The sequence below is a fragment of the Oryza brachyantha genome, chromosome 5 (genome assembly GCF_000231095.2).
Source record: "Oryza brachyantha chromosome 5, ObraRS2, whole genome shotgun sequence".
In the NCBI taxonomy this organism is placed as follows: Eukaryota; Viridiplantae; Streptophyta; class Magnoliopsida; order Poales; family Poaceae; genus Oryza; species Oryza brachyantha.
The window spans coordinates 18,638,217-18,666,146 of record NC_023167.2 but is presented as its reverse complement, the minus strand read 5'-3'; the positions used below and the strand labels follow the sequence as shown (position 1 = coordinate 18,666,146).

Below are 27,930 nucleotides of genomic sequence, written 5' to 3'. Positions count from 1 at the left end.
GCACCCTTCATGCTTCATGCTGGAAAAGAAAAGATCGCACAAACCCAATAACACCACCAGTCGCCAGTTGCATCGAATGCAGATGATTTTCTCAGCTGAAAATTTGGGCGTGGATGCATGAAAAAAGAAATACTCCGTCCGTTTTCTTAACGTGGTTGATTTTTTAAATCTTTGATCATTCGTTAAATATGCAAAGTTATTTTTAGTGATAAAATAAATTATAACAAAATAATTAATAAATATGTAATTTTTAAAATAAAAAATAGTTAGTTACTATTTTAAAAGTCAACGAGGTCAAATAAAAAAATAGAAATAGTATATTACAATAGAATCTAGAAGCTTCATCATTAATAGTATAAATAACAGTATTAACCATTATAAAATTCTAAATGATATGAGGCGATGGACTTCTGTACACTACAGTCGACCAAGGATTAATCTAGCTCAAAAGACATAACTACTAACTCCATTTCATATTGTAAGTATTTTTAGTCTTGGCTAAATTCATCAATTGGTGAATATATATAATTTATATACATGTCTAGATTCATTAACACCCATATGAATCTAGGTAAAGACTTACATTGTACAGATGGAGTAATTTTATGACCTTTTGTAGTAGCATCTCTTGGATCTTGGGTTCGACTTTCCGTGGGAGTAAATGTTGTATTAGGATAAAATATCTTCTCGTTGATCCCATGCCTTTATATTGGGGTAAAAAAGAATCCTCTTGTCTATCCCACGCCAAAGTAAATGTCTAAGACTCGGTCTAGGTCGGTGGACATTCTTGCATGGCTACAATGCCATAGGTTTTCTTGACCTGTATGAGAAGGCATTTGTCTATGCTTACTTGTATAGGGGTTGTTTTACCCCCTTTTCATAGGTCAAGTTGTTTAGATAAAATATTATCTGATTTTTTATAACTAGTTAATAGTATAAACGAGAGAATAAACTACTTAAAAAGTTAAAAATCTATTTTAGAAATATAAGATGACAAACTTATATATATTAAAAATATGTTATTTAATAGTTTAGAAAGCGTTCAAGTAAATATCAAGATAAAAATGAAGAATAAAGTGATACGAGTAACACAATAAGCGGCCAGCAGAGTGGCGCGCAACCCTTGCTAAAAGTGCTCGAGGTGGGAGAACAGTATGATGGTTGCTGCATTGCTGTTGTGCTGCATGCGTGATGTGGCGGCGGTCAGGGAGCAAGGACTATGCTGCGCTCTTTGAGGCTTTAATAGGGTTATTATTCTTTATTGGGCTATGGGATGTGGCTAGTGGGTCTCTATGTTGGGATTGTGGCATTTGGCTAGGGATGTACTCTGGCTCGTTAAGGCTCGCGAGCAGCTCGAGCTGGCTCGTTATCACTAACGAGCGAAAATATCAACTCGACTCGTTAGAAAAAGAAACGAGTCGAACTGAGTTTGTCACGAGTCGAGCATGATAACGAGCCACGAGCTCCACCCCTATCGAAGATTATGCATGCACCATCATCAATCCACTGGTACTACTACAGAGATCTGGATCTCGTCGAGTTTTTATTTCCGTGTAGTACGCTCTCGTCTACGGTCTACGCCTTTAGTATTGCAGACTGTGTACGTCGTCTCAAAGATCGTCCATTCGTCCTGTCTTCCGGCCCAAACCAAAACTCTATCGTATACTGGGTATGGCTCAACAAAGCCTAGCGAGGCCCAAACATTCGTGACCGGGAATCCTGTGTTGGGCCCAGCATTTCTTCTTGGGCCGCCGGTGTGTCGGGTTGCATTGCACCTTCCGTTCCACCACGGGAGACTTTAGGCCGAGATCCACCCAACCCACTGCTGCTGGTGGTGCGGCGAGATCACACCGCGCACCGGTGGCGAGACGCGATCACCGACGCGGCGCACCCACGCCACCGCCACCGCCCGCGGCCAAACGCACTACGCCGTCGTGCTCGTGCGGCGGTGCGCCCTGGCCTGACCCGACGGGACACGGGACCGGGACCCAGCTGATCCTACATCTCCACCCACGGCGTCCGCCCGCCGCGGCGGCGGCGTGAAGCTCCTCCTCTCCGCGCCGCTGCTCTGCTCTGCGCTGCCGACGCCGCTCCCCGGCTCCGCCGGCCTTCGATCGGGGCGAGGGGTCGCGGGTCCAGATCCCGCGCGTCGGGCGAGTGGGAGTGGCGCGCGGGCGGGAGGTGCGGATCTGGTCTATGCGCGAGATCTAGTGGGGTTCTGGTGGTGGCGGCGGCGGCGATCGGAGCGGAGCCGGAGCGATGGCGTGGTGGTCCGGGAAGGTGTCTCTCGGTGGCCTGCAGGACATCGCCGGCGCCGTGAATAAGATCAGCGAGAGCGTGAAGAACATCGAGAAGAACTTCGACAGCGCGCTTGGACTCGAGGAGAAGCACGACGATGAAGAAGGTATTGTAGCTTCGCTGATACTGAAATTCTCACTCTCGTCCCTTTTCATCCGTGTAATTCGGCTGCATTGGTGCATCCGTGCGTGCGTGCTTATTTACAAGTGTTCAATTGAAACTGTGATGGGATGACCAGTGTAGGTAACACTCCATTGTTTCATTTATTCCGTTACATATCTGGACATCTGTATAGATTGGCTGATTTGATCGTAGGAAGTTTGATTCTGCTTATCACTCTTTTCATAGTTTCATTGCCATCACAGCATCTAATGTAGGCTATGAAGTCATACTCTGTGTACTGGGCTAGCGAAGCCTATGCCCTTAAATACTGCCAGTACCCTCCAGCTGAATCTTGTGTGTCCAATTGGTTTATCCGATCACCAAAATACCTCTTAATTTTCTTAACTTCGACAAATACTAGTAGCAGTGGCATATTCACGCTTCTTTCCCAACTGTTGTAAACTTGTAATAGTCGTTGGTTCTATTGGTATGGAGGCCAAATTTGGGGCATTTAAGGTTTTTTTGTTTCTTTGTTTACATGATTAACCAAACAGCGTGTCCTTTTGTTGTAGGATCTGGATCACACACATCTAACTCCGATAGAATAGGGTTCTTTAATCCTGTCATGGCATTCATGGGAAATAACGGCGAGGATTCTACTGAAACATCAGAAAAGCAGCAACCTCCAAAAAGTACACCAACGGCAGAACAGAACCAAAGTGCCTCCGCAGGGCCACCTACATCCAGGGCAGATGCTTCTGAAGAATCAGGATCAACACAATCTCCAAAACAACCATCTGAACACGAAGAGACTCTTATCAGCTCCACTGAGTCACCTGTATCCAAGGCTGAGGTTTCTGAGCAACCAACAACACTGAAAACTTCAACACCACTTTCAGCAACAGAAGAAAAGCCTACCGGTTCTACTGAATCACCCACTCGAGTATCAGAAACACCACAATCTCCCACAAATCTATCAACAGTAGAAGAAAACGGTGGGTCCACTGAGGCAGGTAATACAATAGAGACAGAAAACCAGGATCATCAAGAGGCCAAATATTCTGGTCCTAATGATGAAGCATTAGAAAGTCAGCTTGAACAATTTGAGAGAGACATATCTGATGGTACAAAACCTTCTTCACATACTGAATTAGATCAATCAGGTAACATGGGAGCAGTTGAGTACCTTCATTCTGGAATTGGAGACACAGATGATGGAAATGCAATACAATCACAACCAGTAGAGTCCATTATAGCCAATTCAGATGATGTAAATGAAGCAGTGAAGATTGTTCAAGGACATAATGACCAGAATGAAATAAGCAGTTTGCAGGAGAGTAGTGATTCCATTGATCAAGCTAGTCAAGTGGAAGTCAAAGAACGCGATGAGAGTACTAATGGTGCTGAAAATGAGGAAGAAGCTAATCAAACAGAAGCACAGGCAGCAACTATTGTTGAAAGGGAGGACAATACTTTGGTGCAGCTTGAAGACCTTAGCTCAAAGTCCATAACTGTGAAAAATGATGCAAACTCGCAAAATGAGTCGGTGCCTACTTCTGCAGATGTGCCTGTTGTACCGGTAGAAGTTGGTTCCACTTCAAATGATTTGAGAAAAGAAGATAATATTCAGGGCTTGGTTACAACCAGCAATCATCTGGAATCTGCTGGTTCTATCGCAGAACTCGAGAAATTAAGACGTGAAATGAAGATGATGGAAGCTGCATTGCAAGGTGCTGCAAGACAATCCCAGGTATCATTTCCACATGGTCTACTAGGTGCTATAGCAACACAGTTAATACTTGTGCAGTTGAAACTGTATGTTAAGAGAACTACCACAAGATTTTCCTCTTTTAGCTAAACTTTTTTTAGTTTGTGAATTCATGCCTATTTCTTCTATAAATGAAAATCCCTAAATGTTTTTGTCTTATTGAAATATGCTCTAATCCCGCAGAACACTAATTGAAGTACAGTATCTGATTTGAAAGTTTAATTGTAGCATGGTCTTTTTTCAAGGAAATGAACTGCTGCTAGTCTGGGACTATTCGGTCAATTAATTGCATTCAGGTTACATTCTTTTTTGCTGCAACATTCTTACTGGAAACAACAAATAAAGAGTGACACAGTCGTCTAATATTTTCCACATGCTCACTGAGTAGTCTTATTTTTGTCTTATATTCTTGGGATGCATGAAAACATGGGCTATTTAAAACTATTGGCTTTCATGTTTGCATGATTTATATATATCGCGAGCAAACAAATATAGTTTCCTCGAGTATATGCTACTCATGTGCATTCAGTATACTGTTAGAACTTTTTACAACTAAGTACATCTTCTGCTCCCATATTCTATCATCTCTGTGCAACATATATACCTGGCCCTTCACTACAGTTTAGTGTCTCATAATACTTCTTCGTGCAGTCCAAAGCTGATGAAATTGCAAGACTGATGAATGAGAATGAACAACTGAAATCAACAATTGATGATCTTAAGGTACGCTTGGTAGCAAATTCTGTGTTTTTCCTTCTCTAGAAAGGTATCCGAGATGTTAAATTTTAGCAATGGCTGAATATTTTAGTTAATCTGTGTGAAACTAAATAAGATGAATATTACACAAATATCCTGAGTTACTCAGTAGTGCCATAAGCATGTGATAAACTGGGATTGAGTTCTTCTTGACATGAAACAGAGCAAGTCAGTTGAAGCCGAAATGGATGCACTTAAAGATGAATATCACCAGAGAGTAGCAACTCTTGAAAGGAAGGTGAGACACATTGTCATTTTTTTATTTGAATCCTTCTATGGTCATTGATTTTGAATATTTAGGACTAATAACCGTGGATGCACAGTTGCACACTAGTCTGGTAGATATAATTATGCTTAGACAACTATACTCCAGTGAAGTTCTTAAATGGCACTGCCTAGTCTCTGCAGTCAAATAGTACATTGTTTTATTTTTCAAAGTAACAGGATGCTACTTTAACCCCTAGAGTTTATTACCCCATATGAATTTCAAACTATTTTACTTGTTGGGTGCATCTACATATTCATGCACTTATCTACAGTTGGTTTTGTTTATTCGATGTTTAACACTAACAGTTTATATTAAATCATGCTGCATTTTTATTATTTTATTAGTACAGGCTAACCAAATTTTCTTGGTACCTAGTTCATAGACATAAAATTATGCTTAGAGCTCAAATATTTTATGTTTGCATGCTTCAATGTGTATAGGTATATGCCTTAACCAAAGAACGGGATACATTGAGGAGAGAGCAAAATAAAAAAAGTGATGCAGCTGCTCTTTTGAAAGAAAAGGATGAAATTATCAGTCAGGTCATGGCTGAAGGTATAAAGAACCAACTTTTTTTGGCTGTTCTATTATGATTGTGTGTACAAATGTTAAATTTGCAATATATTGTTCCATTGTAATGTCGAGGACACGCAAAATCAACATTTATGTTAATTAAATATAGTCTACCATAGTTTTAGGCATCAATCTACAAATATTCCCTCTGGTCACTAATATATGACATTAATGACTGGAGGGAGTATATGCACAGTGTCAAATACCCTCTGTCAATAACAGTCATTATGATGACATCACACAAGTAACATATTAGCAACAATAGAAAATGTTCAATCTACTATGGACCTGGATACCAGTAAGGTTCTGTTCTGGTTGCCATTGGTAGGCACTTAGACATGGACATTTCTCTGTGAAAAGGGTCTGAAGTTTATCCAACTTCACACTTCAGAGGAATCAGAGCCCATTTAATTTTTGCGCCCCTTTCGTTTTTATATTTAGTAGGTTTTGGGGCATTTATTTGGCATCACATCCTTTTTTTTTTAACAATCAACAGGTGAAGAGCTATCAAAAAAACAAGCTGCTCAAGAAGCTACTATGCGGAAACTTAGGGCTCAGGCATGGAATGAAACTCTTATCATTATGAAAAGTTTTTATAACATAAATGGTTTATCAAGTTCACTTTGTTCCGTTTTTGTAATTTTCAGGTTCGTGAACTTGAAGAAGAAAAACAACGGCTGAACTCAAAGATCCAGGTAAAATGAATATCGACTTCGTATATCTATGAAGTTTATCAAAATTTTCTTATCTACTTTCATTATGCAAAATACTTAACTTTCTTTGTTAGACCTAATGAAAAATATGTCTCTGCTGGATCACAATAATGCAAAATCAAGGGCCTCTTTTAGTGTTCATGTCAGTTACTTGCATCACTTGTGTAACTGTGTCCAAACTTATGATTTAGTTACAGCTTCATAAATGGAGGATATGTTTTCCCAGTATCATATCTATTTTCTGTCAGGTATTGAGTGTAATCATGTATTTAGCAATTCCTGATTTAACAGGTTGAGGAGACAAAGGTTGAGAGTATTAAAAGAGATAAGGCTGCAACAGAGAAGTTGCTACAGGAAACAATAGAAAGAAACCAAACTGAACTTGCGGCTCAGAAGGAGTTCTACACCAATGCTCTCAATGCAGCTAAAGAGGCTGAGGCATTAGCTGAAGCAAGAGTCAACAATGAAGCCAAAGTTGAACTTGAGAGCCGTTTAAGAGAAGCTTGTGAAAAAGAGAATATGTTAATTAAGACAATTGAAGAGTTGAGGCATGCTCTCACAAGGCAAGAACAGGAGGTAAATTAAAATATGTAATAGCATCAGTATATCTATCTTTTACCATCCTCAGCAAAAATAGTCAGCAATATGTGCTGGCAATCCATGCCTTATGAATCTGTCCAATTAGGAGCCCACTAACTGCAAATATTTTTTGAGGGTGTTTCAGGCTGCCTTCAGGGAAGAAAGGCTTAAAAGCGATTATGATGATCTTCAAAGGCGGTATCAAGTAAGCATGGCTCTTCTAAGTTTGTTGGTGTTGCACGCTAAAACAGTCACTGGCCGATTCTTACTATCATTCATTAATTAATGCTTCAGGCTAGTGAACTTCGCTACAATGAACTGGTCACACAAGTTCCTGAATCCACCAGACCACTCCTAAGGCAAATTGAAGCCATGCAGGTACTGGTGCTTTTGTGTTCTTGCCCGTGAGCTTACTTTGCTTTCTTCCATTATTTGGTATCTGGATAGCACTTCTGCAATTCATAATTGACCTCTTTTTGTTGTGAGATGGTTAATTAATTGTGTGTTAACATTAACAGGAGACAGCTGCTCGAAGGACAGAAGCTTGGGCTGGTGTAGAGAGAACCTTAAACTCTCGACTTCAGGTCTCTTCTGTTCTGAAATTTCCTGTTCAACAGTGATCCCATAAAATCAATGAAGAAATCTAGAAATACAGGAAAGGATATTTATTATTGTCGTATAACACATATGGTAGAAGTGCAATGATGTGGTGATCCTACAAATACCCCTAGTTGTGCCAGATACCTTCTGATTTCACTATTTTGTGTACCAAAGCAATAATACTAGTAACTGCCTTGCCTCAGTGAATGCAAAATTCCAGAAACATTAAAATAAATATCTCAGTGACATAATTCTTTGTTACTTTACTCTAATATGCAGGAAGCAGAAGCAAAAGCTGCTGCTGCAGAAGAAAAGGAGCGGTCTGTAAATGAGCGTTTGTCTCAAAGCTTATCCCGGATAACTGTTCTAGAGACCCAGGTTTGTGCATCATGTTATTCTGAAATAAAAGATTCTTTGCATAACCAAAATATATGGCCAGGGTTTTCTTTTAGTCAGAAAAGTAACTTTTACACAAATATTTTGATCTTATGCAGATTACAATTCTTAGAACAGAGCAGACACAGCTCAGCCGATCTCTTGAAAAAGAGAGGCAGAGAGCATCCGAAAGTAGACAGGAGTACCTGGCGATTAAGGAGGAGGCGGCAATGCAAGAAGGACGGGCAAAGCAGCTTGAAGAGGAAATAAAAGAGCTTAGGGCTAGGCACAAAAAGGAGCTTCAAGAAGCAACAGAACACAGGGAGCTGCTTGAGAAGGTAGCCATTCACTATGTTAATCTTTTTTTCAGGAAAGAGCTGGATCTACGTGTCATTATTTTGATTGATTTGGTAACTATTATATGACCAATATTTGTCCTGTCAAGTTCATTGATTAGTTGAGCGTTGGAGAAACTGTCTTCAACCTTTGTAAACTGACCATCAGTTTCCCATCCGACATAAATGCTGAACTTTGAAATCTCTGTTGTAGTAGGTCTGTTTCTGGATTTAACAGAAGGATTTGTTTATGTAAAGTTGGTACCGATATGCTTATGTACTTTCTATATTGTCTCCATGAGGAACTATGCTACTCCCTCTGATTCCAAATATAGGTTGCTTTAGACATGTGCGCACAAATTTAAGGAAACAACTTGAACAACTTAATTGGCCTTCATTTATACTTTATAGGAAGAGATAAATCATTTAGTGGTGAGAAGGGTAGCGTTTATTTATCAAAAGAGCAAACAGGGAAGAACTATTGCAGAAGTTCCAAAACAACTTACGTTTAGGAAAGAGTTGAGAAGGCTAAAATAACTTAAATTTGAAAATGGGGGTAGTATATGGCATCAATCATCTCTTCTATATAATAACATGGTTGACCAGATCAAATGATCAACCTACTTATGTGCTGGTTTTATACATGACGAACTTGGTAAAAAATTCTGGCCTTACATATTTTCTTTTACGAATTACACTTTCAGGACCTTGAAAGGGAAAAGGCTGCCCGGGCAGAACTTGAGAAAATATCATCACATGAAGCACCAAAAATTCCACTTCCAGATCAGACAAGTATGCTATTCATTCATCTTTGACTGATTTGTATGAGTTCAACCCATCTTTATATCTGTTGCTTTATCTGTTGTTTGTTTCCTTTTTGCTTATCTTGAAGGAAACGCCCCTATGAGAAAGCTCTCTAGTGCTGGCAGTATCAATAGTCTGGAAGAAAGCCATTTCCTTCAAGCATCATTAGATTTATCAGACAGCACTTCATTAGAGAGGAGAATGTCTGCTGAAAGTAATATGTCATATTATCTTCGGAGCATGACTCCAAGTGCTTTTGAATCAGCACTCCGTCAAAAAGATGGAGAGCTAGCTTCTTACACATCACGTTTGGTATGTCTTATTCATCCTCTGGAAATATATCCTGAAAGTATTAATTCTCATTTGGATATTTCCTTTTTGTTAATTTACCTAGTAGTTGCTATTAGTTGAGCTTGCCAGTGTTGGTACGCTAGTCATGCACATGCCCATCACTGATCTAACACATTACAATATTACAGGCCTCATTAGAATCTATTCGGAACTCTCTGGCAGAGGAGTTGGTAAAAATGACTGAGCAAGTAAATCCTGATGAACCAACGAGTCTTTTTTTAACTATATCTTTGTGTATGCAAACTGAAATGGTTTTTTCAATGCAGTGTGAGAAGTTGCGGACAGAGGCTGCTGCTCTGCCTGGTTTAAGGGCTGAGCTGGAAGCTCTTAAACAAAGACACTTTCAAGCGCTAGAACTTATGGGAGAACGTGATGAAGAGGTAGGCTTTCATAGTAGGCAACTAGGCACCATGACTTAATCATTTATTCTTTTCATATGATATACGGAGTATAAAAGAAGCCTTTGTATTGAACTGGTATGGAGCTCGCGCATATACTGATTTTTTTCTATAACTACCCTAGATGGTCATTAAACCTGCAATTCCTGTACCAAGTAGGCTGTAGTGACTTATGGTGTGGAAGTCTGGATTCACTGTAATGGCTGGGCGTGTGGTTATATATTTAGGCGCATTCTGTTTTCTGCCTAGCTACCTTCCTCTAAGACATAAAATTAAGCATAGGTGTACATACATGCATACATGTTAGATATAGGCTCAGTTTGGCCAGGTTGCTGCTCTATTCACCATTCCTGGTGCTGGAGCCCAATAAAATTGTTCAGCTGCACCAAAAAATGGAGTGGAACGGGCTGGAGTGATCTGAAAAAAATGAACTAGAATGATGGAGAGGGGGTTCAGGTAGTTCCACAGCTCCACTCCATAGTTAGAATTTAGGAGTTGGAGCCCTACTAATCAAGCCCTTATTCTCTTGGGGGATGCACTTATGCTTCATCATAACAGTGAGCAGTTGTACATAGGCTACCTCATTTTTTTTAAAGCAAACTCAGCAAGACCTCAGTAGTATCAGTACTAGAGGGATATATCAGTCGGATGCTCGAGTCAGCAGTACAATTTCACATATGTTTGTATTACTCCATAGATTGACAGACTGGATTCATATTTAGTTTTGATTTAGTCAACAAAAGCATTGGCAACTTACAATACAGTTCAGATATGCTTGCAATTCGCTTTCCTCAATTAATAGTGCATTGTTTTGTGAACCTTTACCTGTTATTGTCTGCGGATTTGTTCTGAACTTTTGTGGTGTGTTTTCAGTTGGAAGAACTAAGAAACGACATTGTTGACCTAAAAGAGATGTACAGAGAACAAGTGGATCTTCTTGTTAGCCAGGTTTGAATTTTATCAGATGATTTCCTCTCATTTGGAAGGCCTAATATTGATGTTGCCCAAAGCCTAATCATCGTTTTCCCTTTTATCAGCTCCAGTCATTGGGTGCTCATGTATAGTGAATCTCTACGTGGCTTCGGCCTGCCATCCAATTTTTACCCGTTGCACTAATCTACCAAGTCTGCAATAGCAGATTTGAGAACTTGGCGTGTTTCTTCGAAATTCAAACCGTGGCAAATGCCGAAAGTTTATATCAATAGCAGTGTGAAAATATTCGTTTTTGTACATCTTGTAGCACCTGTCTTTTTGGATCGTCGAGCACCAACTGTTGTTTGGTTTAGTAGGATGCTTTGTTGTATACTAGGTTGAATAGCTTTACAGTTTTATGCCTATTTGTTTGCAATTCTTTTCAATGAAGTGTATCAAACTTCTAATCCGATCAAAAGTGTATCACAGCGGAATACGACCCAAATAATATGAGCTCATTTTGTCCATTTTCTCATGTTCTCTTTTACTCTTTTTTATATTATACTAGTATACTGCTAGTAAGGTGTCCCTTTGCCATGGGATATTGGGTTATGCTAGGCTATTGGCCGTCCTATGGATTAATGGATCCATTAATAATTTGGCGGGATTAGGATGTTGAGTAAAAATGAGCGTTTTATGGCTTTCTTGGGAAGGAGTCCGGGAGGCGTGTCGTGTGGAGGATGATGACTATGGTTCGAGCAACCTCAACGTATATGTTCAATGTATATGTTGAAAGTGGGTATTAGTGTGGGTCCCTTAATTAAGTGGTAAGAGCAATTTACACTCACCATAATGGATAATGTATAAGTATACTAGGAGAGATTTAAGGTGGGATTCATTGCATGATCCTCACTCACAGACATGTCAAAATATATTCTATATTTACTTGGTGGCAATAAGCTTACAACCGGTAGTAGTTGCTGCCTCCTTCCATAATATATATTACCTGGTAAGAAGACAACATTTATTGCTTATTATCTATTTTTTTCTGCACACTGTGGTTGCTCTTGCTTGGGGAGCTGAAGATTATGGAAAACAGTCTTTGAGAAATTAATTTCTCCAAATATGAAAAAACTAAACTGTTTTCATAGCTCGTGGCTTATAGGGAGAACTACGTCCTCAAGCCCAAGGTCTGAATTATATTCATAATAGTGTTTCTAAATTCTTCACTCGTAGATCTTTACAAGTCGAGTATGTATGGGAAGCCTGTGACTTTAAATACTATGTGAGAAGGTGGGGATCGTTTGGTTTTTTTTAATAAAAAATAATCTATGAATTAAAATTTTTATATGTATTTTTAACGATTTAAAAGTTAAGACCAAAAATAAACTATAATAAAAATACCTAAAATTAATTTTAAATTTTGGCATATAAGCATAAGCGGAAGAGAAAAGATAAGGGTGCTTTTCGTAGAGAATATCACGTGTTATTATGTATAAACCGTATTATTTAGGTAAATTTTTTTAAAGAACATAGTATTTGTTTTCAACAAGTCATCCTGCACACAAATATTCAAATTATTTCCAGAGCTTTCAATTTTATTGAATCTGAAAGGGGCATGTTACTCTTACACCACACCACCTCTTCTTAAAACTACACCCTCATGCTACGACGGCGAAACGCCCAGCTCCCCGCCGCAAAAGTTTCATCGCGCCGCGGCCACGCGCCCAGCCTCCCTCGGCGCGCGCCGTGACAAGGCGCGACGCGAGCGCGGCAGCCTTGCGCCGGACCACCAGCGCGGCGCCGACGGCCGCCCTGACCACGGCGTAGACGGCGAGCGCGCGGGCCAGCCTCAGGTTGGCCGCGGCGACGTCCGCGGCGCGCGCGGCGGAGGGCCCCGCGACGAGCCCGCGCGCGTCGGACGCGGCGAGCGCGACCGCGACGAGCACCGCCCCCGACAACAGCGCGAGCAGCGCCAGCGCGGTGGCGGCGAGGAGCGCCCCGGAGAAGAGGCAGCCGTAGAGGAGCGCGACGAGGAGGAGGTCCAGCTGCTGCACCGCCGCCTGCATGGCGGGCAAGAAGCCGAAGCCGATCACCGGCGGCAGCCAGCCGCGCCCGCCGCCGAGCACGTTGCCGAGGTAGAGGAGGCCCGGGCACACGGTGATTATAAGGAGAGGAATCATGCGCGCTGTCGGCGTCGTGGCCGCGACGCGATTCCCTTTCGCGAATTTTTTAGAGGTTTTCTTCTGCGACCTCGTTGCCTGCAGTGAACGCTTGGTATGCTTGAGCAAGTTGGCTACATATATACAGGTGCCATTTCTGCTAGGCAAAGAGTAATGGAAAAGGATGGTGGTAGAACAGTTCATGGAAAATGCATGCCATGCACCCGGTTCAAATGAGGAAGAAGAGTGGTTTTTTTCCCCTTTTGATAGGGATGACAACTCAAGGTGAGAGCAAGTATATCTTCCGTGTCGTAGCAATTTTAACGGATGTCGTATCACTATTGTCGTTATATAGAGTCTCATGACTTTTGTGATTCTACTGAAATAAAGAGCGGCGTTATCACGAGTGACAGTAGAGAAGGCCAGAAAAGAGGCGTGACAGCTAAGAAGCAACGAGTGCAGTTAAGGTGGCAAGTAATAATAACAAATAGACACTATAATGGTGGTGCATGTATAATTAGACTATCTCAAACAAAAAATTTACAATCATACCATTATAATTTTACAAAGTTACACATAAGTCAATGACACGTGGGTTAGCATGGCATAAATTTTCCCATATCAACATCTCACTTATTTTCTATGTGATGGTGAAAGAAGTGGCTTGTTACATCTAAGTATATCTACGCTATTCATGCTAGATTTCGTATTTATTGTCATTTAAAACCCTACCAAAGTTCTTGTAGTGGTAAGATTTGTCGTTGCCAAAATTTTGGCAATAAGCTCTTGTTTGATTTTTTCTTGACAAAGAGCTTTCACATTCCTTTTTTAAGAAAACCAAATGACACCCTGATTCTTTTGCATAGCTTGTTTGGGCATTAAACCAATGGGATCTAAAACTCAAATTCCTTACTTACGAGTTATTTAAGATAATATACACAGATATGACATCTATATCATAGGTGAATAAACACAGCCTAAAATTACATGGATGTTTATACCTTAAATCTCATAATTGAGATAAAAAACAACTGAAAAAGGTTTTTTAAATACAAAACTAGCTTCAAGCCTTTTTCTCCTTGATTCAAACTTTAGGGAGATATGGAAGTAGCTGCTGCAGCCACCACAAAAACTACTCTGTAAATGAAGGAAAATGAAAGAAGGTAACGAACTCTTCTAACATCGTTTGGTTTTTCGATCCATCACTGAAAAATCGCTCACAAAAGGGAAAAAAAGCGTCGACAGCAGGATTCGAACCTGCGCAGGCAAAGCCCAACAGATTTCGAGTCTGTCTCCTTAACCACTCGGACATATCGACGGTAGTGCTCTTCTACGATGTGCTTGTCTTTTTATCTTTATAGATCACAATGCCATCCACTAATCACCGAACCATCGCTAGGACGGGTCAACTTACATTTACATGTTCGTGCAGAAGCAGCATAAACCGGAGTCTAGTTGTACCATTTGAAGCACACATGAAACCATTCACAATCATCAAGAATTCTAGAGTTTCAGTTATAGCTTATCTAGGGTTTGTTTGAGTGAGCTTTAGATTCTAAGAAGCTACTTAGTAGTCAGCTTCTGAAAATCTGGAAATAGGTTCTCAGAAGTTGTGTACCGTTTGAAGTAGCTTCTAGCAGAATCAGGTTTTGAGAAAAACTACAGCCGAAAAAACCTTCCCCAGACAGGCCCATAGTGAAGTTTGCCTCGCCAAAGACTTGCCGCGACATGAAAGGAAAAATGTAATCAGACCTTACAGGTGGATCTATAATTTCTGCAGATCAGAAATACATTGTTTGTAAACTCAAGGTTTCAGAAAACTCCAAAGGAAAATTCGGCAACGCACAATAACTCCTGGTTACAACCTAAGTAAATGATTTGATTCAAATCCTTTCACGTATCAAGAGTGCTGTTTGCTCTTAACAGTTACAATGGCTGCATGCTTTTACATCTGTAAGGTAACACATAATATAACAAAGGACTCTAAAAAATTCTATATGGCAACATCTAGCTGGCGGATATATGGGAAAAAATGAAGGGAATACATCATAAAAAAAGAAAAAATAAGTTTGGTCAGGCATCTTGCTCTGCACAGCTACTGATAATCTGATATGATAACTGCTGTAGGATCAGGCCATAGCAACTTCGCATAATCGATCGAGTGTGCAATTTGTTCAGGAGGGTGTCACTGAGCAAGCCCCATGGCCACCTGTCAGCAACACAGTTTTTTTCCGAAAGAGAAGTCAACAACACAAACTTAATCAATTCATGCTACATTCTGACAGCCAAGAACCAAATCAAACTTCTGGCTTGACAAGAGAAGTGACCTGTAGGAGAGCACAGTGGGTAGCAGCAAGACTTTATGTTACAGGAATAACGCTATCAAGGTTGTTATGCAATGACCAGCCTGAGGGATAGCTGAGTTGGGGAGGTTCCAAGTTAAAATTCCAGACCATAACCCGGTTGCAATCATCTGGGAGACCCTCTACCTGCCGCTCATTTTTAACAAGCTTCTCAATAAATCTCGACTCCTGCAATGGCACGTTTGTCAGGTCAGGTCATCTACATTACATTATCGTACATTTTAGTTGTTTGTTGTATGGTTTTCATGTTCATTCAAAAAGATATTGGTGCGACCATGACTAACTATGGATGCAACCATTGGTCACATCAAGTATCATTAGATGAATTTGGTTCATTACAAACTCCAATTTGAATGCATTAAGAATATGATGCTACCTAATGATAGAAATATATACATTTATTTATTTAGGAGTGATCTATAAGATTGGGGTTGCATGTGGATGTGCAACAAGTCAAATGTGATGCATCCGGCGATAGATATCAAAGCCCTCATCATTTGGCTTTTTCCCTAAAAAAAAGCCAAAACCTATATTTGCAAACGAAAAATAATTTTTGAATAAAACTTTTATATAGGTGTTCTTAACGATCTAAAAGCAAATTCTGAAAAATAAACTACGATGAAAAAAACTCCAAATTTTAGGTTGAAAATTCAAATTGTGGCTTATAAGCACAAGCAGAAGCGAAAGATGAGGCTGCAAGTCCCTCACATTCTGGAATCGATGGTTGCATCTATAGTAACCATGACTACTATACTTGCTTCAGGAGATCCTATGTTGCTTTAGGAGATCCTATGTTTGTATCTTATGCTATTTCATTCATTACAAAGTAATGAACTTTCAGAATGCTACTTAGCAATAGGGATTTACACAAAACATTTCATAAGCCATGCTACTATGACTGATCTATGCAGTTTACTTCGAGAACAAACCTGCAAACCACCTCTTCCACCTGAGTGGACGATGACAGAATCCATAGGTGGGCGGTTCCACCTCTGAGGATCCCATAGCATTGTACTGTTGAAAGCAAAACCGGAGAAACCGATTGGGAATCGACGTGCTGCACCCTTCTTCTGGACTGTGTTCCATCCAGTCACTCGACTACCTTTACATATAGGACCTTCTAAAACCACCCTGTACTTGATCCCAGTATGAATTGCTACAGGCCATGCTCCAAACCGCCTGCAAAAAAGGTACAGGCACATGAAAGAGATAGAGAGCATGAGGAAAAATATTACGGCAAAAATAAGTACATTAGTCTTATTCTTTCTGCTTTAATACGATAGTGGTTCATTTGGAAATTTTTTGGGGGACAATTAAGGCAACAAACCACTAATGTTATTTCACCTGATACCAGAAGTTTCACTATTGAAAAGACTACTTATGCTCCACTCTGACAAAGCACGACCCTTTTGCTACCCTGATTGGTATACATGTGAAGTATTTTGCTCTATAAATATTCACTAGTATGTCAAACGTTCAACAACTAAGTAGGCGAGACTCTTTTTATTTAAGTTAGTTTTTTGCTGGTAAAGAGAGCAAGTTATTGAATCATTCTTCTTACTATAGTGGAGAACATAAAATAGCTTTAGAATGATATGTCATAGAACTCGATAAGCAAAAAAAAAAAAAAAAAGAAATCTTCAATTATAGCCAGCAAATGTCCAGGAAATGCCAGCCATAGGTGCAAAACTTTGAAAACCATTATGCTGACTGGTTGTGGTCAAAATTTTACTTCCCATTGAATTCACAAGATGTTCCTTTTCATAAATTACAATAAAGGATATTACTCAATCAGAACTATTTTCTGAACTAATTGGATAATTCAATAATTCAATTCATGACATAATGCTTGAGACAGAATCATTTAGCACTCCACTTAGTGTTCACTGATTTCATAAGCAAGGAATGTGACACTCAACCTAGTAGTGGCTTGTGCCATAAGGAAGGAACACTGAACATTTCAATCACCCAAACTAGTATGATTAGAGGACCAGTGGTTTCTAAAATTAGATATGCACAGAAGAGGAAGGGAAGAAACTAAAACACTAATTTCTGATAAGAAACGGCCATAACCTTTTATATACAATATTTTTATAAGAAAAACTTATAGTCATTCAACGTCAAATATGCCACTACAGAAGATGAAGTTTTCCTAGAGAAGTATTACCTGATTTTCCGCATTTCTTCAAATACATCACTCATGTATGACCGCTCTTCATCAGCAAAATGCATTATACCATCAAGACGATGCTTTTTAATATGATAGATTGCACTATTCCTCTGACAGACAGCAATTTTCCGTACACTAGTAGTATTCTTCCTGCAGATAAGATGCCTGTACATAACCCCAGAAGACCTGAGGATTTCTGCTGTTTCAAAGGACTGATCAGGCCATTCGACCACTAACCACAGAAGAGGAGACTGTACAGTTTTCAAAACATGAGCCAAACGGTTCAGGTAATACGCTTGCTGTGGTCGAACAGTAGTAATCGTAACAATTATCAGAAGCTTTCTCACAGGGATATCCAAATCATTGATATCAGGTATTGCAGGGGATGATTCCACAAAGTCAGCCTCATCATCCAACATTGCAGGAACTGGAGGACTCTCTGCAACCTCGCTCTCGTCAATTATGTCAACCTCTTTTTCCACCACAATTGTCTCCAATTCCTTAACTTTAGTGTCCATCATTCCCCTGTCAACTACCCCCTCATCAAAAGGAAGCCTCCCATTCTCAGATACTATCTTCTGAGATACGTCGACCGAGAAGAACGGCATAAACCCGATGAAGATGCCGACCATGAAACATAGAAACAGATGAAATGCAAGTCTCTTGCAGCTCAGCCCCCTTGATTTTGACCTCTCTGGAGACCGAGTATGCCTCTGGGACAGTATAGCCGCCCATGCAGATTTCAGCCTGCTCGACAGTAAGGCAAAGTCCATTGAGAGCAAAGAAGACAGCAATCCTCTCATTGCAACATACGATTGCGAATACAACAATTTAGGAGATGGTGAGGGGTCAACAAATTCAGACCAGTCCCGAACCGACCCATCCCGCTGGAGTGCCCCGGTGTTCCTTCGACTGGACACCATCCCAAGATCAAGATCTCGCTATGCATGTATCCTTTTTCCAAATTTCTCAAAACCGCGTGCTTTTCAGTCCAAGATTGCTGCTTTTCAGGTCCCTTTTGCTCATGTGGAGATACGGATGCAGAATTGTACCTGCAGAAGCAATCAGTAGCAAGAAACACCTCACGTCAGCTCAGCGTAAGTTCGATCCCTTTAAGCCCATCCACAAACATGCTAAATCAGAATCCCTCTCACCAACAAGATCTACAAGAACACAGCAAAGATCACGAAAGGAGACATCTTTCTCAACACAATCGATTCAATCCGCCTCTGCAGATTGAAAGCAGAGCGAAAGATGGGATCGAGAGAGCAGAGGTGCAGGAAAGAGAGGGCGAGCGAGCGAGATGGAGGAGGGGAAAGCAGGCCTCTTGTGTCATAAGAGCGCCAGATGGATGCACGTACCGCTGTCGGCCGTCTTCCCGAGGCGCCTGCACGTCGCTCCTCTACCCTTTCTCCCCTCTCCGCCGCCGCCGCCGCCGCTCTGGGCTTGAGCTAATCAGCTCGGCGAGCTGAGCTCAGCTCGTCTCCTCTCGTCCTCTCCTCGCAATCCGAGACGCGGGGGTGGAGTTGGTGATGGCGATCGAGGTGGTGGATAGAGAGGGAAAAGAAAAGGAGGCGGAGGAGAGGGGAGGAGGAGGAGCGAGTAAACAAACGGCGGCCGGGTCGCCGTCGGAGGTGGAGGTTGCGTGTCGTTTGCAATTAACCCCCTCGCTTCTCGTGGTTTTCGCTAACTGCTATAAGAAATCGTGGTTGTCTTGCCATTTTCTGATGGTTGGTGAGCACAAAAACCTTGGGTTGGATTAGGGTGCCTGTGTACTGTACTTCATGCAGGTTAAGGCTTTAATTGAATAGGTACCTGTTGGGTTCACTGGAACAGTGCAGTGTTAGGTTAGGCAAAGCCTGAAATGGATCAAATTTATTAAACTTGTGGGTCTTTGCAAGCCTAAAATAGAGCCACCATAAGCTCAATTTTAATCATGTATTATACGTGGTTGGTATTAAATGGAGTATAAAAGTATCTTATTATTTTCGGTCATTAGGAGAAGTATGTGTACCTACCATACTTCTTTGTCTTATTAATATATTATTATGCATCCATAAAAATAAAATATATTTACACTATGTAGTTGTGGTTAAATATCATCCACTCAATGTATGAGTTGTGATATGATTTTTCGTGATTTCTTTTTACTCTCTACGTTTGCATATATGCATGTCACTTTTGACTTTTTTTCATAAATGCTTGACATTACGCTATTTCCAGTGTAGAATTTTTGATATTGACATTGTGGTTGTCCAGTAAAGAATCTAGAGCAAATTGATTGCCAAAATTTGAATTGTTGCCTACTCCTATAAAAGAACTTAAAAATCTTGAGTGATTCATTGGTTGTCAAATACTCCCTCTGACTTATAAAAAACAAAATTTCTACATATAAATATAGTCATAGCCTATTCAGATTCGTAACCATGAGTTTGTTCCTCCAGGATAGAGAGAGTAGTACTATGGTATCATACCTTTAAGCTTGTTACATAAGTATTAATTTTGGTCATGCTTATATAGAAAATGGATTCAAAAAATGTGTAGATTGGTAGAAACTCAAAAGATGCCTAGGTATCTATTTTTCATTCCCTTGGTTTATTTTCTTGTTAATTCTATTTTAAAACCATTCATCTTCAAACCAATTTAGTCGGATGTAGTTGCCTTGATGGAATGGTCTAGAACAATCTAGTATTTAGAAAACCGTATAGAATAATTTCAACCATACCTAATGAAACACTTATACTATATATACGTGTATATTCTTTAAAGGGGGGCAATGTTGGTGTTAAGTAGTGAATCTATCATCACCTACCACCTAGTTACTACAATTTAATTAGTGTAAAGTCGAATATTTCGATATATCAACCATTATCACCATCTATCGCAACTGTATATAGTAATAAAAATATTGGTATATATGGAAATGATACTAATAATACTGAATTTTTTAAATAAATCATGTTACACCATACGATGAGCCAGTATATAAAACATATATAGCATATCTCTCTGAAAGTAATGCATTATACATATCCACTATTTCAATAGAAACAAGCACACGGTGAGCACTAATTAATTATATTGTACACGATTTACCATGCTATCATCCAAGCTCATATGATCTCACCGGAAGCCGATGTTCCTTTAAGTGCAATCTAAGAAATAACCGTAGAAAAAAAGAATCTCACAAAAGAATTCCTCAAGTTCCTAAGCCCATAACAAAAAATCATGTGCCAAGAAGGTCTCTCCCTGCAAATTACCTCCAGCTTTACACCACAGTGGTATAGGAGGAGTGGTGCAGGGGCCCACCTCCAGGTGGAAGATCCAACGGCTGGTATTGCTTGAGATAGTGGGTGGTCAATGACAGCGTGGGCCCACACTAAGCTGCGGCGGTTGGTCGGCGAGTCGTCTGAAAATGGTAGCCACGTTGGTCGGCAATTCTTCGGATCAGGAGTAATCCAAGCCGTCCATTCTGTAGGATCAGGTTATCCAAGCCTCTCTGTCTCAATATGCTCCGATAACTAATCTCACCTGTCCCTAGCTAATCTTTTTAGTTAGAGAGAAAAAAGGGTCAGTGACATGGCAGATTGGCAACAAAGTCAAGACAGTGTCGCCATATCATTAAACTTGACTAAGGCAGCTGAAACTGACATGAATTTGGTCATTGTGTGATCCTACTCCATGATTGAGAAATTTTATAGCCACATTATTGGCACTGGAATTAGGAAGAATCTAAGTACATACAGGCATTACTAAATGGTACTGAATGTCTGAATACTAGTAGCATAGTAGTAGTAGTATCAGTACACAGCAACCTGAATAGCGAAATGAACTTCAGTCTCGTCAGTCAGATGAGATGAACGAGATACTCCATCCTCCTCTCTTTTAGTAGTAGAAATAATGCAGTGTGTCCCAGTTGTTGGAGCATGCAACTACCACTGAGACTGTGTTAATGATGATCAATCGACTTCCATTAGGTCCACCAAGGAGATGATTAGGTGCTGACTACTGGCTTTCAACAAACACCCAGTGAAAGCTCAGAGCTCTAACTAATCCCATTAGCTGATGTGACCTTTACCAACCACTTCGTTATGAAAATAGAGTGAGATTCTTTACAATCCCTTTTAAGTCTTTAGCTACACTGGTTTTAGCCATTTTATTTCTATGGTCTCCCAGATCACCTGCCTGTGAGTTCTTTTCACTCGAATCTTCTGACTCTTAGATTTCATATATACTACATGTTTCCAATTCCCATCAAGCTGCATTTTGCATTGGTATAAAACATTAAAAATTCGATCTAACCATATAGATGGATGGTCCTCCATCTTGGTTGGTGACCTAACATAATCACAATTTTTTTTTCTGCACTGCACATGGAGAAGGCAGAACAGAAAAAAGCACTGATGAAACATGAGATGTGACTATATGTACTTCAGTTCAGTACCGCCAGCATCCTAGTATCCTAATTACCTAAGGGCAGGTCGAGAATGATTGTCAGTTTGGTCACCAGCCAGATGACAATGCATGCTGACAACTGGTAGACTGCTGAAATGTTGGGCTCGCAACTTGTTGTTCTTAACTTCTTGCTCGATCCAGTCCAGTTGGCCCATATATACGTTTAGGCCCATGACAACAACGCTTCATTCAATTCTTTCGATGATCATATTTTTTTTTCATGATAAGGTACCATGCTTTACAACATCACATTAAGTTATGATATCCTGTGTATCATTTATAGGTCCATTAGCAATATGTCTAATAGATCAAGTAAAACAAAATTTGCTTAGTTGTTTTGATTTTTTGGTTAACATGGTATGATGTGTGTGTGGTTTGGGGGGGGGGGGGGGGGGGCGCTGGCTTTTTGGGGTTGGAGTGGCAAGCGTGAGTGTTCGGTTTTTCTTAATATTAGAAGCGCAGGGATGGATGGATATCATTTTTAAGCAGTGGAGATATATTTCCGTCTCGTCGACTTGTCATCTACTCCATGGTCCCAAAATATAACAATATAAGTTTATTTTTGAAGGGCGAAGTTACTTTTAGTTTATCGACCAAATCCAAAATCTGAAGTTTGAAACATAATTTTAGGCTTTTTGACGATTATCTAATTTGTTATTAGCACTGCTACACACGTACTCCAAATTCTTTACGAAACCCATACTCCAAATTCTTTACGAAACCCATGTATACAATACTTTCAACACTTGGTTTAACTATAAGGGAGTTGAAGAAAATTATATATTTCCTAATGGCATAACCTTTATAAGAAAAATGTCTCGTGCGTATAGCACTTTTCTCTTTTTTTAGCATTGGCTTTTAACATAAAGTTTTACTTATAAAATAATTTTGTTACTGTATTTATTTTTCTGTGGAATAACCATAATCTACCGAGGACCTATTCAGTTTGGAGAAATTTAGAAATATAAAAAATAAAATAATAGAAAACCATGTCCACATCAATCCATAGAAATTTGTTCAAAAGCTATTAGTTGATGGATATTTTTCTATATTCTCTACAACTTGTAGGACAGAAAATTTTCTTTCAGTTTTTATATAAACAGATTAGTTTTATAAAATTATTCCATAGGGATTCAATCTATTAGTTTTTTCCTCCAACCGAATAGGCATCGATCGATTGGTCTGTGCGGCGTGTGGCCGCACCGCAACACGACCGAAGCAGGCCCCGCGTGTGTGTCGTGGCCTGAACGAACATGTCTGGGGCGTCCCATTCGCCATGCACGCAGATGCAGGATCCAGGATGCAGATGCCGGCGTTGGAAAAGGGAAACGGGGAGAGAGGAGGAGGAGGAGGCGTCCATGAGCACGGCCATGATGGCTGCCGCTGCACGGGCTCTCCTGCTTGTCGGCAGATGGGCAGGGGCAGGGGCAGGAGGAGGATTTGGGGAATGGAGCTCGTCCCGTCCCGATCCATCCATGGATGCGTTTCGTCGTTCCACCTGAAATGAAAACCTCCCCCACACTAACAAACCATGAGATTAGACCCTGCTTATTTCGTCTAACTGTTTTTTTTGACAATGTCACATCGAATATTTAGATACTAATTAGAGTATTAAATATAGTCTATTAATAAAACTCAGCCTATACTCTAGAATATTTCGCGAGATGAATATATCGAGTCTAATTAGTCCATGATGAGTGAATGTGATGTTACAATAAATATTTAGTAATAGTGAATTAATTAGGCTTAAAAAATTTCCTAATGAAATATTCTTTATTTATACAATTAATTTTATTATCAGTATATATTTAATACTCGTAATTAACATCCAAACAATGAACTTAAAAAATCTCTAAAAAAGTCAATGTATCCAAAAAGTGAAACGCAGTGAAAGAGTCATGGCACGGGGCTGAGGTGTGGGCCTAGCTAGCAGGGCCAAAACGTTTTTGTTTTGTTTAATTGTTATGCTAATACTGCCTCACATGTTCTGGAAATAATTTGTCTTTCTGGTTTAAAGATCAAGATCCAATGAAAGGGGTACCAGTTGTAGACTCGTGTGAAAATGTAAATATGATTGGGTTTAGGGACTACATTACCATTGGTTACGAGATTTATTTGTGACGTGAAGATACGGTGTAATGGCCAACCTCAATGGCTCATTGTCAAAGTTCATCTAATTTTCTTTAGTTTTGTTTGGTAACTGATCAATTCCACGGTTATCGGTGGGGAGAGACAGTTACACAACGGGTTTATATTCTTGACTGGTTATTGGATTTTAAGCCCTGCTCTTATGGTTTTCAATAATTTCCGTGTGTGTTTAATTAAATTCGGGCTAAAGTTTGATCAAATTAATTGTTTGACACTAAATTTGTTAAAAATCATTTGAAACTCTAACCAAAATAATTCTAAGTCATGTCGAGACGTCTGAAAAACCTCAAAAACAATTAGGCTTTTACTGGTTTTCATGAACCTAACCACATAAAATGCAAGCACTGTGTGCACACAGCCAGATAGAGAGATACTAGTAGACAGCTTTGTTGTTGGCAATGGATAATTGTCCTGGCAGTTTGCAGTGACCAGTGAATGAATAGGAGCGAGCACCATCACTCCAGCAGGTCAGGGACACAGCACAATTGAGGACTCCAAATGGGGAGGGTACTGGAGCAGCAGCGAAGAGGAATAAATGGGCATTGGTGGCAGGCATGATGGCAAGCACGGTGATGATGCCATTTTTTTAAATTTTTAAAACATTGTAGTAAATGATTTTATTACTAAAATTTGTTTTCACCGTATGAACATCTTGATCACGACGTCGTTCAAGATAACGCTAACAAAGTGAGTAATTGGCGTGAAAGCATTTTCTACCACGGCAGTGGTTGATGGCGCCATCTAGATTAACGTGACAACCCTTTATATCACTCTGTAAGGTATGACGTGACCAAAAGTATTATGATGAAAATATTTAACTAGAAATTTAGATATAATTATTTATTAAAATATTTAAAAATAAAAGAATTCGATGATGCACGCATGGAAGGGCCCGGAGCAGAGAGGGCCTCAGGCTACTAGTACTAGATAAATACTCCTCCTCTGCTGCTTTGCTTGCTGGATTTGCAGCCGCTGATAGCTGCCGCGGGCGCATGCATGCGATGCCTGCTCAGGCATTGTCGCGGCGGCAGCGCCATCAATTCCGATCTCAATGCGTCTGATCCACCACCACCAGCAGAGAGGCTACTGTTTCAGTAGAACTATTCGCAACGTGTACGTGGATCGCATTACATGGCCTTCTGCTGGTACGGTGCCATCATTTTCCTCCCTAAAAGAAACGCTTCGATGGATGGATGGAGCACCGTGTGGTAGCCTAGTAGCAGTAGAGCAGAGGCGAACAAGAAAAGACACAAGGAAACAGGCAGCAGCATAATTAGCGTTGGCCGTTCGGTCGGAGCACCAACCAACCCGAGCCACCCGCGGTGCCGCCCGTGCGCGCGCTGGATCGGCGCAAAATCGCCACGGAATCCGCGGGTGTTTCGTTCGCGGTTGGGGCCCCCTCCTTGCCCCGCCTAAAAACCGGCACGCCTAACCCGCGAAAGAAAAGAGAGAACAAATCAACCAGCAAAACGCTAGTGGTAGTGCACGCCGCTTGCGCCAACGCGGAAGCGAGCGCGGCGTGGTCGCGCGACGCGGCTCGCGGGGATCAAAATGCAACGCGGGGGGGGGGGGGGGGGGGGGGGGGGGTGGCGCGACGGCATGGATGGTACACGGCAACGGGAGCGGAGATGGCGATGTCTCTGCGGCGTTGTCGGTGTCGGTCGGCCGCCGTCGCTGCTTCTTCGGCTACGCTCCCGACGATACCGTCCCGAGCGCAAAGCTTATCTTTTCGCTTGTCTTTGTCCACGAACTCGTATTAGTTTCGTACTAAAGTTATGGCGCGGTATAAGTTTAAGAAACCGGCCGTGTATAATAATAAACTTCAAAATTTTTAATACGAAACTAATTTTAAAGTTTGTTATTGTAATTTTGTCAGCATTTGCTTTACATTAATCAGAACATAAATATATAAATTTTATTTATAAATTATTTTTTGGTTTATAATATATCGTGAAAAAGCCAAGCAATCACCCTCACATTGAAATTTGATGGCTTGACAATTGACGCTTTGTGAGTACAGCAAAAAACATCTGAGCTAATAACGGTGATTTAGGATAGTGAATAACCAGATATCGATTTATTAAGTGCTAAAAAAGAGCTTTTTTAAAACAAAGAATTTGGAAAACATGATAATATGAAAAACATCGATTTACACCAGAATGCATATGTAAATAGATAATTGAAAACACATAAAAAATATAGAAATTCTTGTTTGAATGGTTTGCAGGAATATACATGAATTTGAGAAGGGAGATAGACTCAAATGAAAGTCTCCGTGAGGTTGGGTACATGCTTGTCTTCAGCTATTCTATAGGAATTTCGATATCCCAATATTTTGTTTCAAAAGTGATATGGAATTTTTCCATAGAATTTAAATCCAACAAGATTTATATGTTTCTCTTACCGGTCAAAGAGGCCACAAAACCCTCCCATCCTTCGTACTACTAGCACGTAATTTTACATTAAACACGGCCAAATCAGCCATGTGTCTCCAACACTGTCCAGGACGGAAATTTTGTTTTTAACTTGGAGGGGGCCAGCGACCAGGGTCGTTTTGATTGATGGTTGCAGCTGTCAAGCCGATTGGAGGAGGAGAAGATCGAGTGCTGTGTCTGAAAAATTCTCGATTATAAAACTGAAAAGGGAATCCTCTTGGAGATCTTGTCGCTGCCCCCAAAGCAAACCACTTTACTGTACTCCATGTGTTAACCACCGGCCTGCGTGAGCCTTTTTTCTGGCCACAGACTCGCAGTCGAGGCTCTGGTTGGGGATGCTCTAAGCATCCCCTGTCTTCCAAAGCTCAGAACCAGGTCACTGTTACAAACTCTCCTTTGTTGACTTTGCAAATGACCTGGGTCGGTCTCAAACGGTCGTCCAACGGATTCACTGCTCGTAATAAGGATGCTCTCTCATTTTCCATAATATTTATTATTTTAAATAAAACTGAAATTAAAGTTTTTAAAATTTTGACCGTAAACAATTTTTACAATATTTATTTTATAAACACAAGGACTATGTTTAAACTGTGAAAGTTACTTTGATAAAATTATATATTTAGGATACAAACCAGGATTCAAGTTGTTTTCTAAAGAAGTCCCTCGGGTCGAATAAAGACTTTATTTTAAACATATTTCACATAAATAAGCACATAACTTTAAAAAAACTAGAATGCATTTTACTTCCGTACTTCGTTGCATTTGTCTTACACTTTTTTTAAAACTCTAATATTTGACCACTAGTTTAACAAAATTCAATGCATTAATTACATTAAAATATTTATCGGGAAATGGATCTTTGGATGACTAAGGGCCTTTTTTTACTGAGCTTCTAGATTTGCAGCTTATCACATAATTTTTAGAAAGCCAGGAACTTTTTAAACAGTCCTCAACTTTTTAGAATATGGAGTTTTAGATTTAAAAAATGAATAAGAAGCTATAAGTAAAAAAACCAGTTTTTATAATAAGCTATCTTGTCACCGATTGTTTCTCATGATCTTAACCTCTTTAAATAGACCATAAGACCTATTTTTATATAAAAGTTTATCTAAATTTTCTCTAAATCAAAAAATCAGTTAATTATAAACTTAAATAACTATAATAAAATCACATAATCATGATCTAAAATCTAACATCTCTTGAACATGGCTGAAGAGAGCGAGCGAGCTAAATGGGCGCAAACACTAGGCGCACCCGGGAAACCAAGCCGCCCGAAAAAACGGAGACAAAACAGAAAGGCAAACTCCTCCCGTGTCGGCCACTTCTCAGCTTCCACCCTTTAACAACACACAAGCCTCCCCCCCG

At 40.2% G+C, this 27,930-nt stretch overlaps 2 protein-coding genes and 1 non-coding gene across 4 annotated transcripts; 1 reads left to right on the top strand and 2 right to left on the bottom strand.

The window, feature by feature from the left end:
• The first annotated feature begins 2,135 nt into the window (after window positions 1–2,135).
• Window positions 2,136–11,372, top strand: LOC102717899 (golgin candidate 5). The gene is made up of 19 exons (XM_006654712.3): window positions 2,136–2,404; window positions 2,973–4,150; window positions 4,820–4,891; window positions 5,088–5,162; window positions 5,633–5,747; window positions 6,262–6,323; window positions 6,413–6,460; window positions 6,770–7,054; window positions 7,203–7,262; window positions 7,352–7,435; window positions 7,576–7,641; window positions 7,937–8,035; window positions 8,152–8,370; window positions 9,072–9,159; window positions 9,260–9,483; window positions 9,651–9,710; window positions 9,789–9,902; window positions 10,794–10,868; window positions 10,958–11,372. Exons 1-19 carry the CDS (start codon window positions 2,260–2,262, stop codon window positions 10,982–10,984), a joined length of 3,096 nt encoding a protein of 1,031 aa, XP_006654775.1. The 5' UTR covers window positions 2,136–2,259; the 3' UTR covers window positions 10,985–11,372.
• Window positions 11,373–14,230: 2,858 nt separating this feature from the next.
• Window positions 14,231–14,312, bottom strand: TRNAS-CGA. The gene has a single exon. It is a non-coding gene; the product is annotated as a tRNA-Ser (tRNA).
• Window positions 14,313–14,758: 446 nt separating this feature from the next.
• Window positions 14,759–19,098, bottom strand: LOC102717250 (probable beta-1,4-xylosyltransferase GT43E). Of its 2 annotated transcripts, XM_015837817.2 has the most exons (6): window positions 18,889–19,097; window positions 18,392–18,579; window positions 17,525–18,274; window positions 16,287–16,536; window positions 15,322–15,525; window positions 14,759–15,203 (listed from the first exon to the last, which is right to left on the bottom strand). In XM_015837817.2, the coding sequence occupies exons 2-5, from the start codon at window positions 18,448–18,450 to the stop codon at window positions 15,355–15,357; spliced, it is 1,230 nt and encodes a 409-aa protein (XP_015693303.1). In that variant the 5' UTR covers window positions 18,451–18,579; window positions 18,889–19,097; the 3' UTR covers window positions 14,759–15,203; window positions 15,322–15,354. The 2 variants fall into 2 exon arrangements, with proteins under 2 accessions (XP_015693303.1, XP_006654773.1); XM_006654710.3 differs by having other exon boundaries at window positions 17,525–18,579; window positions 18,889–19,098.
• Between the last annotated feature and the right edge of the window lie 8,832 nt (window positions 19,099–27,930).

Bases quoted from the DNA above. Each gene is read 5' to 3' on its own strand.
- LOC102717250 (XM_006654710.3), bottom strand. From the start codon at position 18,450: ATGGTGTCCAGTCGAAGGAACACCGGGGCACTCCAGCGGGATGGGTCG. The intron at 16,537-17,524 runs GTAATACTTCTC...CCTTTTTTGCAG, and splicing joins GAAGAAATGCGGAAAATCAG to GCGGTTTGGAGCATGGCCTG. The intron at 15,526-16,286 runs GTTTGTTCTCGA...GTGCCATTGCAG, and splicing joins GTGGAAGAGGTGGTTTGCAG to GAGTCGAGATTTATTGAGAA.
- LOC102717899 (XM_006654712.3), top strand. From the start codon at position 2,260: ATGGCGTGGTGGTCCGGGAAGGTGTCTCTCGGTGGCCTGCAGGACATC. The intron at 4,151-4,819 runs GTATCATTTCCA...TTCTTCGTGCAG, and splicing joins GTGCTGCAAGACAATCCCAG to TCCAAAGCTGATGAAATTGC. The intron at 9,484-9,650 runs GTATGTCTTATT...ACAATATTACAG, and splicing joins CTTCTTACACATCACGTTTG to GCCTCATTAGAATCTATTCG.